Genomic DNA, 17,165 nt, shown 5'->3' on the forward strand with positions numbered 1-17,165 from the left:
TATAAATTTATTGAGACTGTTACAAAGATATTCGTTGTTGTATATGACATACCATTTTATTACGGGGATTACCCGTATAAAAAATATACGGGTAATCCCCGTAGTCTATGCGCAACATTATTTATATATTTCTTTGGTTAAAGCCTTCAATTTATTCGCAACATTATATCGCAATATGAATAAATATGTAAAATAATCGATTCACAAAGGAATTCGAAATTAGTTTCATATTAATTATATGTCTGATAAGATTATATCAATGTCGCTTCCTTAGAACCGAAAGAAATCACGGTCGCCGGTGAATCGATAAATGATAATCCAATCAGTGATAATATTATTATAATGACGTTGTTTTGATAACAAGTCAATGCATTGAATATTATTAGACTCCTGGCATTGTTGAGTGACAAACAAGTTCAAACTGATAGTTGTGATATAAAAATAAATATAATTTACATAGTGAAAAGATAGTGGTTTTCAATTATGTGTTGATTTTGATTTGAGAACTCATATAAAGGTATTTCTTTCATATATTATTTAAAGTAAATTGTCAATTTTGAAATATGATGTTTTGTTTGAAATACTTTATGTGCTAATAGTAAATGTACTTACAATAAAATTTATATCAATATATGTAGCGTTTAATTATCAAGTGGTTCAAGTACGTCACTACATACATGATGTAGGTATTTGAGGCTTAGCTTTGGGTATGATTTTAAGTGTTTGTGAATTGGTATTAATTACGAGTGTTACTTATAATTGTCATGATTTAACTGCGTAATACATGCAAGGTATAGTGTTGTATTATATACAATTAATATTTTGTTTCACATAAAACTCATTTAGCAGAAACAGGCTTAAATGTAATCTTTTATAGACATTATCGCGTTTATATTTATGGAAACGAAATACTGTTTTTCAATAGAGATTATGATTATTTTATATAATTTATTGTAGTATTCATATTTAATTGTAATATTTAAACGTATAATAGTAATTAAATAAACATTTAGAATAAAGAGCATATGGTATAATTCAGATTTTTTTTGTTGTTATTTATTTATAACTGTTTTGAAAGTCAAGATTTGATTCTTGACTATATACATTTTGTATATTTACCGGGTCTTAACCGCCATTCTGTATCCGATACTCAATCTGAATATAACATTTTGAAAATGTTTAATTATGAAAAAAGAAATTTTATTACATTTTATAAGCCTCCAATTTTGAAGTATATAGTATTAATTTTAAATGTTACAGATTATTAGGTTATGGCCAAAAATAGTCAAAAATTCAAAGGTCTTTCTGACGACGACTCTGACCAATCAGACGCAGAGTTCCGACCCCTCTATGACGACAACGATGAATTGGAGTATGCATTTTTATTTATTTTGTATATACCGCTGTATTTCATCATAAATTGACACCAATAGTTAATAGTATGCTAACACACATTTTGGATGTTTTCCGTCTTAATAATAAATACAAACATTGGCAACAACAATGGCCATAGACATTAGCGCCGTGCGAAATTTGACCCTTTTTTAGATAACCAACGCACCATCAACCTTGGAATCTAAGATGTTAAGTCCCTTGTGCCTGTAGTTACAATGGCTGACTCAATCTTTAAACCGGAACACATAGATACTAAGTATCGCTGCCGTAGAATATACGATGAGTATGTGGTATCTGCACAGGTGGGCTTGCACAGAGCCCTACCACTAAGTAAATTGAACAAGCCTGTATTATCAAAGGAGCAGTCGATCTTAGCGATAAAGTTCTACATTTTCTAGTGCAATTTTATGTATGTTTTACAGTTTACTGACATCCATTAGTGTTTCTAATAAACAATTTGGTAATTTTATTTATTTTTGAATTTCTCAAGTTTTATCTGATTTTTGTTGTAAATGATTTTGTTTATGTTATCATGAACTTTATCGTCTGTTTCGAACATGACGATATAATAGTAAAAAAAAAAAAACAAATAGAATTATGGATACAAATAACACCAAACGGAATTTAATACTCAATTTAGCAATCAAGAGGGCTTAAGAATTGTCATCAAAGCGAAAACAATACTTATAAATTGATTAATGATAAGATATTGTTATTTGTTTGATAAATTGTTTATATGTATGTACTTATTAATCAGTAGCAAGAAATTTTGATCTTTCTCGTGATTTTGTTTTCCAAGATAGGTATATAAAAATTGTGGCGTTGTTATAAATTGTGGCGTAATATTTACTATTGATATAGCTATGAGCTTACCCTCAGTGTTTACAAAAATGATATATATATATATATATATTTTAAGTATCAGTTTGATGGTTGAGTACATGGGCTACCTGATGGTAAGTAATCACGGCCTACATATATTGGCTCTGTAAGAAATAATAACCTTTACTTACTTCGCCAGTAATGGAAACTAAGATGTCCCTTATGCCAGGACACTGGCACAATCACCCTTTAAACCGGAACACAATAATACTAAGAATATCTGATGATGAATAGTACCTTCCAAGACGGGCGTGCACAAAGTACTACCACCGAGTGCAAAGTTGTTTAAGTTTTAATATGACTATAATTGTAATAGAAGAGATTCTTTATTTGAATATTTAGTACAGTTTGTTTTTATAAGAGTTATTTTAATACTGAACTAATCGGACATATAATTGATATTTAAAACGTGCCGCAGATTATAATGATGGTAATGCGTAAATATTAGTATATGTAAGTAACATAAATAAGCTCGCATCTTATTTCAAAAATATTTGTATTTTTAGCCAAAGAACAGCCCAAGAAACAAAAGGATGGAATCTATTTCGCGAGATTCCGGTCAAGAAGGAGAGTGGATCTATGGCAACAAGTTCATGGATCGAACTCAGTGTGAAGATCCTCAAACTTCTAGCATACATCGTCGTATTCGTCTTAGTACTGGGTTCCGCAGTAGTCGCTAAAGGAACACTGCTATTTGTTACTTCACAACTAAAGAAAGGCCGCTTCATAAGTCATTGTAATAAAGTATTAGGTATGCTATAATTATAATTCGAGTCACTATTATCCGGTTGAATAGAATATATTTATTAATATAATTTTTATTCCAGCTCTGGATCAGCAATTCATAACAATCCTAAGTTTGGAAGAACGAATATCATGGCTGTGGGCGGTGCTCATAATTTTTTCCGTGCCAGAGATATGCATGTTTCTCAGAAGTTTAAGGATATACTTCTTCAAGACAGCAAGAAAGCCTATGCTTCTACATTTTATTGCGGTAAGTTTTTACTAGTTTTGTTAACGTAACAAACGTTATGATATTACAAATATGAATATTGTCAACCCATTATTTCATTTTAAGTAGTACGTTTTTGGAGAGAAAAATATATATCTTCGTTAAAAGATTGGCGTTCTGTTCTATTTCTTTTCAGAACATTTAAAAAAGATATCTCATTCGTGATTTTTCGCTCGTGAATTTATTTAATTTCTAGGTAGCTTGAGATCAAATGATAATATCTTCGTATTGACTCGAAATCAAATGAATTCGATACATAATACTATAATGAACATCTACAAAAGTTGCCATAGAATTAAATAATTATTGCTTTGTACCTACCAAGGAATTGTACTTGTATCTAAGGTGTCTGGATTAAGACCAGGTGTGCGATCCCACTTTGTGTAAATTATTATATAACATGATTTTAGGCATTTGCAATAGAAACATTACAAACGATTGGGGTTGCAATGTTGGTCTTGATTATATTACCGGAACTGGATGTCGTTAAAGGAGCCATGTTATTGAACGCTATGTGTACAATACCCGGGATACTGAACGCATTTACAAGAGATCGCAGCGACTCTCGGTTCACTATAATGATAATCTTGGATGTGTTGGCCATATCCGCTCAGGCGACTGCTTTTGTTGTTTGGCCACTTCTCGATGGAACTCCTGCTCTATGGTGTATACCATTTGCGTGTATTCTTATATCTCTTGGCTGGTGGGAGAACTTCATTGGACATATGGGAAGAAATACTTCGGGTTCGTAGTTAATATACAAAAAAATTACATTTAGTTATTTATGAACGTGCTATAGTTTCTATACAAGTTTTAATTTTTTAGTTTCCATGTCGTACCTGTGCGAACTTCGAGACGGCATCAAGAGTTCTCGATATTTCTCACAAGCAATACTTTCGATTTGGAAAATAATTGTCTTCGGTTCCTGCATTTTGGTTTCGTTGAGCCTTCAAGATGATGATCCCTTCGCTTTCTTTACGAAAGCTGAAGAGTCCTTCCAAGCACGTGATTATAAAGTCCATGAAGTAAGTTATAAGACATAATTGAATATTTAAGTATTTTGTGTGTAATTGATTTAATTTGCATAATATATTTAGGTCCAAGTGATCCTTGAAAAACTATATCAAGGTGCAGTAGATTACTCGAAGACAGGAGGTAGTTTCGTAGTAGCCGCGAAGCCGCTGTCTGCTCTTTGGGTTTCTCTCATACAAGTCGGGACAGCCTACCTTTGTTACGCGGCGGGGAAGTTCGCCTGCAAGATTCTTATTCAAAAATTTAGTTTCACATTCGCGTTAAATCTCGTCGGTCCAGTTACAGTGAATTTGCTCATTGCCTTGTGTGGATTAAGGAATGCAGATCCATGCGCTTTCAGATATACCATACCAGACTATTTGTTCTTTGAAATACCACCGGGTTAGTAAACACAATTACCATTTGAAAAATTATAGCGCTTATCTTTTGGAATGAATATGATATAATATCAAAGCTAACCAGAAAACTCTGGAAATTTGTAGTTAACATATAAGATAAAAATCTAATAATATATATATTTTCAGTCTACTTCCTGAAAGATTACATTGGTCGCGAGATGACTTGGGTGTGGTTGCTATGGCTAATATCTCAGTCTTGGATCACGATGTACACTTGGTTACCTAAATGTGAGCGTCTCGCTTCAACGGACAAGCTCTTTGCGAAACCTTGGTACAGTGGTCCACTAATAGACCAATCTTTACTTCTGAGTAGGACCAGAGATGATGAAAATGAATTGCATGTCGACGTAAGTACTTTAGCTTTATAACCAAAAATAATGTGTTTGTAAAAACATACAATCGTTGATTTTTATAGCCAATATAATTAAATAGCCAAGAAGAGAATAAAAGTAACACTTCTACTTTAAAAGGAAGGTAAGTTTACCACGCTTCTCCTAAAACATAAAAAACAAACTTAGCAGAAGTTTTTTTTTTATAATATAGTTAGACGCACGGGAAAATGGTTCACCGGATGGTGAGTGATCATCACAGCCCCTAGACATTAACACTGTACATTCCTGACATCGAATTATAATCTATATATATATGCCTGTTGGATGAAATTTGCCACATGTGTATGTTTAAAAGAGGTTTTACAGCTGTTGTGTGTACATAAGAAGCGTATTTATTCTAATTAATATGGAACAAGATTATAAGAAGTAAAATATTTATTTTCAGGATCTCGATGACTTCACAGACGCCGATAAAATATCGAATGGTAGCGTGGAAAATATTGTAAAGGATGTTAGACCTTCCGATAGTATAACCAGGTAATCGGCTTTCCATAAAGCGATTGAAAACTATTTAAACGTTTTGCTTAATCTTACACTTCCACGCAGGATCTACGTGTGTGCGACCATGTGGCATGAAACAAAAGACGAAATGATCGAGTTCTTAAAGTCTATATTTAGGTTGGACGAAGACCAGAGTGCACGTAGAGTAGCTCAGAAATACTTGGGTATTGTAGACCCAGACTATTATGAATTAGAAGGTATAATGAAATATATTTAAGTCTAATATATGTAAATTCTATTGCTAGGAAACACCGCCTAGTAATCATTAGTGGTGTCAAAATATCAATACTTTGATTTCTATAGTAAGCCAGTGTAACATGCATTAGGAACATAACATCTTGTTTTATATTATTGATACCGCATTGACTCTGAGGAATAGATATTAATATTTCTTTTAAATCCAATGTCTGTTCGATGATTCACTTACCATTGCGTGAACTATCAGTCTGGTTTCCTTTTTTAAATTATAAAACAGGATGTTAAGTTGTCCGATTCGTGAAACCATTTTCCTTATATTTTTATATATATATCTTGTTATGTATTTAATTTAATACTAGTTACAGTTATTAAATAAGACATTTTATGGATAAGAAATTATTTATTTATTTAATTTAAGCGCACATATTTATGGACGACGCCTACGAGGTATCAGACCATAGTACCGAAGATTCTCAAGTGAATCGCTTCGTGAAATGTCTGGTAGAGACAATAGATGAAGCAGCGTCTGAGGTTCATCTCACCAACGTTAGATTACGTCCCCCTAAGAAGTATCCCACACCGTACGGCGGTAGATTGGTTTGGATTCTACCAGGGAAGAATAAATTGATCTGCCATTTGAAAGACAAATCCAAGATTAGACATAGGAAGAGATGGTCACAGGTATTTTTCTAAAGCAATTAAATATACAGTTTTTATGAAGTTAAATGTATAGCACTATTTTAAAAGTTAAATTTAACGTTATTTGAATGAGGGTTGTTACAAGCACCTTTGGAATCGTCATTTTATTTGAAAACGGGATCGGAGTATAGAACCGGGAAGAACACGAAGAAATGGCAAGGAACGCATTGGTTACACTGTTTCATGAATCATATATGTACATATATCTATTTAAGGCGTCCTTTGAATAGAGGTATTTTGGTCTACATAACTTAAAAATCATACTTTTTATTATACATTAAATATCCTTCAGAATTCTTAAAATAATTATCAGAAACTACTAAAAAGAAATTGTACTAAAAGTGTATGTATTTTAAAAAGAATCCCATTTTCCTTTGGAAATGTTAATTAGAATTGTATCTATTTTACTATTCGCAAGTATGTTGAATAATCTTTGGTTACGAGTGCCGTTTGATAAGGAGTTACTATAATGCTTTGCCTTAACCTTAATGATATCAGCTCTTGATCCGCGTCGATCTTGGCCTAAAAATTAGTCACAGTGCATCTGACATTCCAAGTTTGAATTGATAATGATGGATTAATGTGATTAAGTCATAATAAAATTTGCAGAAAAGATTGTATACACGAAAAATTGCGTCGAAAACAAATTTGACATATTTATCTTTCTTACCTTGTTCTAATTTAATGGATCGGTTGAAGTAACAGTCTGTAAACATCTCACTGTTGGGCTATGGCCTGAACTCGTTTCATCTTTGAAAATATGGAAACACATGTGGCAAAATTTCAATAGACAAATGAAGGTATCCTCACGATATTTTCCTGGAACTTCGATCATAAAATGTGACGGTGCTTGCCAGTGACAGAGCTATCTTCGGTTAAGGCCTGCTTGGATTTTGAGCTCGTTTCAATTATCACAAATAACTGTCTTAATTATTCACCGTGAAGAATATTTAAAACTTTGCATGTCTCTAAAATCTTGTATATTATCTATGTAGTTGGTAGTAATAGCTCAAGGGATTCATAAATTTTTCAAACCATAGACGGTAAATAATTGAATGTATTTATCTTTTTAAGGTGATGTATATGTACTACTTCCTCGGCCATCGTCTGATGGATCTGCCGCTTTCTGTAGATCGTAAGGAAAATATTGCCGAAAATACGTATTTGCTTGCCCTTGACGGAGACATCGATTTCAAACCCTGTGCCGTTACTCTACTCATTGATCTGATGAAAAAAGACAAGAATCTTGGAGCTGCATGTGGTAGAATTCATCCTGTAGGATCAGGTCAGTCATTACATTAAGAAATTATACAATATTAAAAGTTTTAAGTAAAAGCTAAGCAACCTTTTTAGTAATCTTGATTCCATCGATATCATAATATATTGTGTAAGTGTCAATACTAAATTACTATTTAACTAGGTGTAAACTAGACTAATTGCCACAAAAAACGTATGTTCTGTTATAAAAGATAATCTTGATTTTAATCAATTCCTAGAACTAATTTAAGTGTCATGAACTGATTGTGTTATGCGGAAATTGATAAAAAAATGTAATAAACAAAACAAGATAAGTTTAACTTCGAACGCTATTTACAAAAGAAATTTCAAACTTATAAAAGATACGAAATTATTTTTATATTTTCATATAAAATAAATATATATAATATTATACATGTTTATGCAATAATAGGTTAGCTGCTATATTTAGTATTGTATTTTTATTCGATATATATGTATATTATATGTTTATATTTATGTGCTATATATATTTGTCTTCTGAATGGTTAGAAAAATAATAACATATTTTATATTTATTTATAAAACTTCATAAAATTAAAAGCAAATTATTATGAACGCTACTTGACTATTTTATACGCAATGAATACATTTCAGGTTTTATGTCGTGGTATCAAATGTTCGAGTACGCTATCGGTCATTGGCTGCAAAAGGCGACCGAGCACATGATTGGCTGCGTACTTTGTAGTCCTGGATGTTTTTCCCTCTTCAGGGGAAAGGCTCTGATGGACGACAATGTTATGAAGAAGTATACCTTGACATCTAACGAAGCTCGACACTATGTACAATACGATCAAGGTAATTATAGTCTATGGTTTATTTAATTACCATAAAAATGGATATACATATGTATTGTTTCATGGAAAAGTTTTCTATCTTATTTACTTTTTGTGACTCGCCAGTAGATGGCGCCACAGCACGACAACTACCATTCAAGACATATTTACGACAATAGTATGTATACCACCTACATATATACTATTGTATATGTGTATATACTCAAACAGAATGTCTTATTGTTTAGTTAGTTTTATATTATATATATAAAAGAGAAATGACAAGCGCAATACACTAAGACTTGAAATGGAGGAAACTTTTCGTTTTATGATATGAAGGCCGACACTGAATTAAAATATATATATATATATATATATGTGGTCGTTACACCACCTCAACCTGAGCGTTGAACTTCCAGTTTGACATGTCATTTTCTCAAGGTCACGTGAACGAATAAAATGTTTCGGTAACCGTTCAACTTTGAAAGTTAAGTAAGCAAGTACAGTTACAGTTACAAAGGTCATATCATCTTTGTTTCCGTGGTTTGTGGTGCATTAGCAAGGTGAATGAGTCATTTTATGTTATTATTTAAAGCTTTCATCGTGTCATCGCTGGTAATCGAACAACTACAGTAAAATTTAACTTATGAAATTACCGATATCATATTTACACACTTTTCTTAAATTCGTATTATGAACAACCTTCTTAAAAACAGATTTGTGAAATATGTTTAACTTCTCGTTAAAATATGTAAATAATGATACATTTTGAAATCCAGGAGAGGATCGATGGCTCTGCACATTGCTGTTACAAAGAGGTTATCGCGTGGAGTACTCGGCGGCGTCCGACGCGTACACGCACTGCCCGGAGAGTTTCAACGAGTTCTTCAACCAGCGCAGACGATGGGTTCCATCGACCATGGCCAATATTTTCGACCTGCTTGCTGAGTCAAAACGCACTGTCGAAATGAACGATAATATATCTACATTGTACATTGCATATCAGGTAATACGTTTAAAAAGTTCATTCGTTCTTTTGAACTGAAAAGTTAATTCAAAGATATTCTTTTGTGTTATAATTTATTTTTCCACGTAGTTTATTGCGCTATTAACAATATTATTTGACAATTGTTTAATTTCTGCAGTAGTATTTAATATAATTACATTGTGTATATCCAAATCATAAACATGAAATACTTTAATTTTATAATATATAATGTGATTGATGATTAATATGTTTCAGACGATGTTGATATTGGGTACAATCCTGGGTCCCGGGACCATCTTTCTCATGATGATAGGCGCTATAAACGCCCTCACCGGCTTGAGCAATATCTACGCTCTCTTACTCAATTTACTTCCGATCTTCATATTCGTCGTGGTGTGCTTGATGTGCAAATCAGAAATTCAGGTAATTACACACAGATAAACAAAAATAAGTCGTTAAGGAGGGGGGGTGATGTTAATAGAAATTTATTTACTTTCAGCTTCAAGTGGCGAATCTAATAACATGCGTCTACGCGATGATAATGTTGATGGTGATAGTCGGCATAGCGCTCCAGATCGTACAGGACGGATGGTTGGCTCCAACCAGTATGTTCTTTGTGGCGACTTTCGGTATATTCTTCGTGACGGGCGCTTTACATCCACAGGAAATCTTTTGCTTAGCGTACTTGGTCATATATTATATAACCATCCCTAGCATGTACATGTTGCTCATCATATATTCGCTCTGTAACCTCAACAACGTGTCGTGGGGAACTCGGGAAGTGGCGCAGAAGAAGACTTTAAAGGTATTTATTGTTTTAGATACATTATTTATATTGCATAAATTGCACTGAGCAGTGACTACTAGTACTACTAGCAGAAGTACTAGTAGTAGTACTGGATTATTTCATCTTTATTTTTTTTTCTACATGTCGTCGATATAATTAATGATCGAATTCCTTCAAAAGAGTCACATTCGAAGCAATAATGTCAAAATATAATTATCACATTACACTAAAATGAAAATAATTGTTTTCTGTAATTGAGAAAGATTTCCATTTCAAGAAACTAAATTTTGGCACGCGTCATATAATAAGTCACAACGTCGTGACGTGGCACATTGCACGTTACGGTAATGTGTTTAGGTGTAGCCCTAAGTAGTCATACGTTAATAACTATTTAAGGTCACGTCGCTCTAACAGGACGGATTTTAGTAAGTTAGGCTATTAAGTCGGTCAATACGTTTGGTGAAAACGACTGAAATCGGAGTGGTTCTCAACAATTCTAAAATACATTTTGAACAACTTGCACATCCACTGTCAGACACTTAGCTTCGTGAAAAATCTGAAATTGAAAAAATAAACTGTTTTAAATCTTATATTATTATTTAATTATTAGGAAATCGAAATGGAGAAAAAGGAATCCGAAGAAGCAAAAAAGAAAATGGACACAAAGAGTATTATGACTTGGTTCGGAAAATCCGAAGAGACTTCTGGATCGATAGAGTTCAGCATCGGCGGCTTATTCAAATGTTTGTGTTGTACCAACCCCAAAGACTACAGCGAGAACTTGCATCTTCTGCAGATTTCGAACTCGCTGGATAAGATTGATAAGAGATTAGATTCATTGTAAGCATTTTCGTTTTTCATTTTGGTATTTTTTTATGATCGGACGTTTTCTTCATTGTTGTATTTTTATGTAAAATTATTTTGGTATCATCTTATAGTTTCTTTATCGAAACAATATAATCTTACCATGTAATATATATTTTAAGCCTTCGCATTTTAATAAAGTCAATGAGGCAAATGGGAAATGTTCCATTTGTCGGTAAATGGTCACCACCGTCGATAGATATTTGTACTGTAAGAAATATTAACATCTACAAGGCGCTACCGACCTTCACAACAAAGATGTCATGTCCCTTGTCCCTGTAGTTACTCTGGCTAATAAATCCATCGAAACGGAACATAACAATATTAAGCATAGCTGATTGGCGGGCTACCGGTTAACCTATCCACAGGGACTTTTACAAAACCCTCAAAGCCCTCGAATATTTATGAATAACGCATGGGTTCCGCAATTTAAACCCCAAAGTGATTCGCTTATCTGTTGTTATAGGGGTGCGCCGGCAGAGGTGGAAAAAAATCCTAGACGTCGATCCTCAATGGGCCTTCGAGGTGATACGTTATCGATGCTGCCTGAGTACGAAGACAGCGAAGATTCCACGGATATACCTAGGGTTTGTTCAAATTGTTATATATTAATTACCGGTTATATGATACCGGTCGCGACTTTTAGTGTCTAGACAATGGGATTTAAACAGATACAATTATCATCTATATTATTGACGAAACCTATAGACCCCACTCCAAAAAATGTTTCTTAAAAGTGTCTCTCAATCAGTCAACGACAGTTGGAGGTGAGGACCAAAAATAATTTTCAAAAGTCCTCTTGAGGAGGTCTCGGCCCAGCATTTATAGACTGTTAATTTATTTTTATATACTGCGCCAATACCTTGATCATAAATAATAATTTTATAGGAGGAGAGAGACGATTTAATTAACCCATACTGGATTGAAGATCCAAATCTGGAAAAGGGGGAGGTAGACTTTTTGACGACAGCTGAAACTGAATTCTGGAAAGATTTGATCGACACGTATCTCAGACCCATCGACGAGAACAAGGAGGAACAGGTTATATAGCGTTTGTTCATAATATCCAAATGTTGATTAACTGTCAAAGCTGAGGTCAACTTGGAAAAATAGTAGCCAACGATTGACCACTAAGTACACGCACACTAGTAAAGTAGTATGAAGTTTGGCGATTGTCAAGCGTAGCTGTCACGCCCACAAACATAAAAAAGGTGGCTCTTTTGTTTTAATTCTTTTGTAGTGCGACACATCTGGATATATAAATTACCTAAGATTAAACGTATGCACGCATATGTTGTGTAATTTAGAAGATGTGTCTGGTTTTTACCCCAAGAGTAATGTTTTTGTATGTATATTCTTTTGGAACGCTCTGTAGTCCAAATGGCTTGACGGAGCTGATTAATTTATGAAAGTGCTTTATATTTTAAAATATAGCATCAGCAAAATAATCTATCGAGTGTGAACATAGGGGCTTTGTGGCTAAAACCTCATCCGCCAAACAAAATCGAACAAAATCAATCTCTGTTACAAATAAATAAAAATCTTTATAATTATCTAAATAACTTTTTACTAATAAAAAGAAGGTATACGTAATTTTTATCCATATGTGGATCTTTTTTGTGTATGTGTGTGCTTATGAATAGTTATTTAAACAAATTTGATAATATGTTTAAATTGTACCCAGTATACTAATAACCGTGTTTTGCTAACAGGAACGAATTAAAAATGACTTGAAGGAATTGCGTGACAACATGGTTTTTGCGTTTGTGATGCTCAACGCTATGTTCGTGATGGCGATCTTCCTCCTACAACTCCGACAGGATGAGTTGCATTTAAAGTGGCCTTTCGGTCAGAAAATAGCCCTCTCATACGATGGTAATGATAATGTTGTAAGTATATTGGTATTGAATTGAATATTTTTGTCATCAGTAGCTAATATGGCTTATGGAAGGAGCAATATTTCATAAATAAATTTGTCACTTTTCTAAATTATTTTCGGTATAAAACGAACGAATTTGCTTTCGTACCAGCCAATCCAAACAAATAATCTTATTAAAAGTTGATTCAATAATTGTGATGTTAATATTTACTAAATGAGTCGGAATGTTAATACGGTAATTATTATAATTATTAAATCTAGCTGCGTCATAGGTTTAATAGCTTATTAAAAATATCGCCATATTAAAAAAAAACACATTGAAAAGTGCAAAAATAATAACATAATAATAAAGACTTAATAAATTCAGATAAAGTTTTACAAGAATATAAGTAGAAATGTGAACATTATTGAAAAAATCAAAATCAAAGATCAATCATTTTGGCATGTTTAGAGTTGAGGAACAGAACTGAGAATTTTTCCAATAATAATAATAAAACAAAAACGTAAAAGAAATTAAGTAATATAAGGTTATATATTATATAAGGTAATAATGTTCCAGCTGATATTGAAAGTTTAAAATGTGTAATGAATTATTTTCGCTCGTAACAGGTGCTGGTAGATCGAGAGTTTTTGATGCTTGAGCCAATCGGGTCCGTCTTGATCATATTCTTCGGTTCGGTGCTCCTCATTCAGTTCATTGGAATGTTATTCCATAGACTGGGAACACTCACACACTTGCTATCCACCGTCCAGCTGAACTGGTTCTTCACTAAAAAGGTGAGATATATAAATCTATAAAATATAGTATTAAATATTATCGCTGTTATAAAGTAGTATTTGTATGTAGATCGAAAGACATTAAAAGGGTAGATCTAATGGTAGTATTCTTTTAATTTCATTATTTTATGTTTAAGAACTAAATCTTTTAATAATAAAATTAAAATGTAATAATTTAATCAAAAAATATCAATGTTTCTGGGTATTGTGTACGGTAATACAAGACAAGGCGAATTATTACGCTTATAAAAATACAAAGTACCATTACCTAAAGTGTTTTTGCAGTCATTGCGAACATATTTATGTATGACTGTTGGGAAAGTCAATTTTTTCGATCATATCATTATTATCTACCTAAGTAAATTTATATTTTTGAAATAATAAAAGTAAGCCTATTTTGGTATCGCTTCCGAGTAATATAATACGTAGTCTAACAAGTTACGGACGTAAGCTGGATTAGAAAATACACGAATAAATCGTACGACGTTCTCGAAACAGCCACACGACATGTCCGAAGACGCCCAGTTCGAGAAGCGAGCGGTGGATATCGCGCGAGACCTGCAGAAGCTGAACGTGGACGACTTGGAGCGGCGCGGCGTCGACGACTCTAACGTGTCGCGCCGCAAGACGCTGCACAACCTGGAGCGCGCGCGCGACGCCAAGGCCGCGCCCGTCAACCTCGACGCCAACTTCAAGCGCCGCCTCACCATACTGCAGACCGCCGACCCCGGTGAGGCCACACGCTCAGCAGGGGTTGGGGCGGGTGTTACTATACGACCCATAGTCCGTAACGTCCATCCAATTTCTGTACATTTCCTTATGCGACATTTTTGGTTTACTTTCGTTGAGATGATCTTAAGAAAAATAATCTCTTAGCCGTGATAATATATATAACTGAGTTTAGATTAATATAAAAAAATTGTCCTCAGCGGCGGTGTCGCGGCTGCCGTCGCTGGGCGGCACGTCGGCGTCCCGGCGCGCCACGCTGCGCGCGCTGATGCACCGGCGCGACTCCGTGCTGGCCGACAAGCGCCGCTCGCAGCTGCAGGCCGCGCGGGACTCCACCGGCGCGTATCTCTACGAGGACCCCATCACGGCGGTGAGCTTTTTGTTTTCGTTTCACTGTAGCAGATTCTTTGTGTTCATTTCGGTGTAGCAGATTAAATATGTTATAGGAACGAACCGATTACGTTCCGAATAATTGGTAAACCAGAAAAAACATGGAAACAGACAAGGAATAGAAATATAGAAAACTACTAAAAAAACGAATATCTAGTAGTATTTTAATGGTAGTTTTTTGCTGATAGTATGTGTTGTGTAATAAATTCTTCATTGAAATACGGAAACATGAAAAGTCATATAAAAGGTATATTTCTAAGAGAATATCCTATTATGGGGCACCGGCCAAGTAGGAGAAGTAGAAGTCATTACAGTTTATTCTAACAGTCGTTTGATGTGATTAGACGATTTAGAATATCAACCGATACAAGTGAATTTCCACACAGTGTTTTCCTTCACACCTGAGCGTGAGATAAAACAAAAATTAGCCATCATATATGTTGCAAGATTCGACTTTATTAGGTGTATAAGTTGAGTTTATTATTCCAAGTTAAATACACGTAGTTATAAAGGAATATCATCACTTTGCTATTCCATTATAAGAATCATATTTGCGTGTAGTAACGTCGACTGATTGTATATCATATTGCCCTTTGCAGTCTCGCTACAATAACTGATCTAACACTTTGCTGATAACATTAAGTGTTGTAATTATAACACTTTATTTTGTAGAATAAACACCGTACAAGACAATATTATTGTGTAGAAGTTTTGGAATGAGAACAAGTGCACTATTCTCTCCGTCGTTATCCAATGAGATGGCAAATCCAACACGTCCGAAAAAAGTAGACGAAGGACGGCTTTCCACTTGGATATCTGAAGGTCTGAAGTGTAAATACTGCCAAACTTCTAGAATCTAGACTACTACTGAGAATTTGTAGACGAATAAATTCAATAATTTTTTTATTAGCCAATCCCGGGAATTCAACCCAAAATCTTCAGTTTTGCGGCCTCATGAGCTAGCTGATAGCCAGTGGCTAGACTGACGAGGCTGACAATCAGTTAATAAATTTTATCGTATAAAGAACATGACGGCAATTGTACTAACTTATAACGTTAATGATACGTTCCCGATTCTATTTCGATCCGACTTCGACTATTCGTGATCGTAACTTAGGAGCAATGCTACTTATCACAATAATAATCCGATCAAGCTTTGACCAAATCACAACTGGATCGTTACATTTGACGATTCGATTCCGATAAACTGTCAGTTTGTTTGTAGAATTATCATATCAAAAAACGTTGATAAACAAGATATATTACACAATACAAAATTATATTAAAGTTAAAAAAGTTGTTTACTGACGTAACCTGTAATTAAAATGGTGGAAAAGAGTAACTATTGCCGGTTCTTGGTAGAATCTATTTTCCGAACGGTAGCTTTGAATTTTATTCAACAATGTAACATGAACTTTCAAAAGTGCTTTTATGAGCCTACTTGAATAAAGAATATTTTGATTTTAACATTTTTGTTTGTGTCAGGAATATGGAAAAAAAAATTACAACTTATTTTTGATTAAAGTTTTATCCACTAATCAATTTAACCGTTGGATTACTGCAAGCCTTCTCATGCCAGTGATTGTAACTGAAATGACATGGTTTAGATGAACGACATGGCGGGCCGGTCGTCCCTCGCCTACATGAACAAGGGCTACGAGCCCGCGCTCGACAGCGACGAAGACGTGGCGCCGGCGCCGCGACGCAGCACGGTGCGCTTCCGGGACATCTACAAGTGATACCACCGCTACCACCGCTACCACCATCAACATAATCCGTCGACAGTTATTGATATGATGTTATGACCTATTTATCCTTTTATTGTTTGGTTTCAAGAAATGAAATTTTTGTTCATTACGATTTTATACTCAAGATCTTATTGATTATAATATAACCAACTAATTTTTTTTGCTACTGCTATAGAATCCATAGTGCACTGTAAAAGCATTTATTGTTTTCGTTGCACGGTTAGACATGTTTTTTCCGAATGTACATACTTTCTTTTTCTTTAAATAAATAAATTTAAATATATATATATATATTTATAAAATAAATAAATTAATTAAAAAATATATGTATTTACAATATCAAGTAAAGTCATACTAAATGGTTTAATGTTAAATATGTACGTTCTGGTATGTTTACATAACACGTAAAAGTATTTTTTTGC

General features: G+C 33.9%; 1 protein-coding gene across 1 annotated transcript; it reads left to right on the forward strand.

Annotated features, from left to right (window-relative positions):
* Positions 1 to 179: 179 nt before the first annotated feature.
* On the forward strand, positions 180 to 16,865 carry LOC113394500 (chitin synthase chs-2-like). The gene is made up of 24 exons (XM_064220758.1): positions 180 to 517; positions 1,261 to 1,372; positions 2,784 to 3,028; positions 3,105 to 3,271; positions 3,700 to 4,033; positions 4,115 to 4,314; positions 4,387 to 4,702; positions 4,846 to 5,066; positions 5,497 to 5,588; positions 5,658 to 5,809; positions 6,229 to 6,491; positions 7,584 to 7,794; positions 8,403 to 8,603; positions 9,361 to 9,587; positions 9,825 to 9,992; positions 10,069 to 10,374; positions 10,967 to 11,196; positions 11,687 to 11,807; positions 12,109 to 12,261; positions 12,933 to 13,109; positions 13,709 to 13,876; positions 14,375 to 14,606; positions 14,806 to 14,975; positions 16,603 to 16,865. The coding sequence occupies exons 2-24, from the start codon at positions 1,272 to 1,274 to the stop codon at positions 16,732 to 16,734; spliced, it is 4,587 nt and encodes a 1,528-aa protein (XP_064076828.1). The 5' UTR covers positions 180 to 517; positions 1,261 to 1,271; the 3' UTR covers positions 16,735 to 16,865.
* Positions 16,866 to 17,165: the final 300 nt, after the last annotated feature.

The sequence above is a fragment of the Vanessa tameamea genome, chromosome 4, assembly GCF_037043105.1.
Source record: "Vanessa tameamea isolate UH-Manoa-2023 chromosome 4, ilVanTame1 primary haplotype, whole genome shotgun sequence".
In the NCBI taxonomy this organism is placed as follows: Eukaryota; Metazoa; Arthropoda; class Insecta; order Lepidoptera; family Nymphalidae; genus Vanessa; species Vanessa tameamea.

Coding starts and splice junctions, on each gene's coding strand:
- LOC113394500 (XM_064220758.1), top strand. CDS start 1,272: ATGGCCAAAAATAGTCAAAAATTCAAAGGTCTTTCTGACGACGACTCT. Junction 11,197..11,686: donor GATAAGAGATTAGATTCATT/GTAAGCATTTTC, acceptor CTGTTGTTATAG/GGGTGCGCCGGCAGAGGTGG. Junction 14,976..16,602: donor ACGAGGACCCCATCACGGCG/GTGAGCTTTTTG, acceptor GACATGGTTTAG/ATGAACGACATGGCGGGCCG.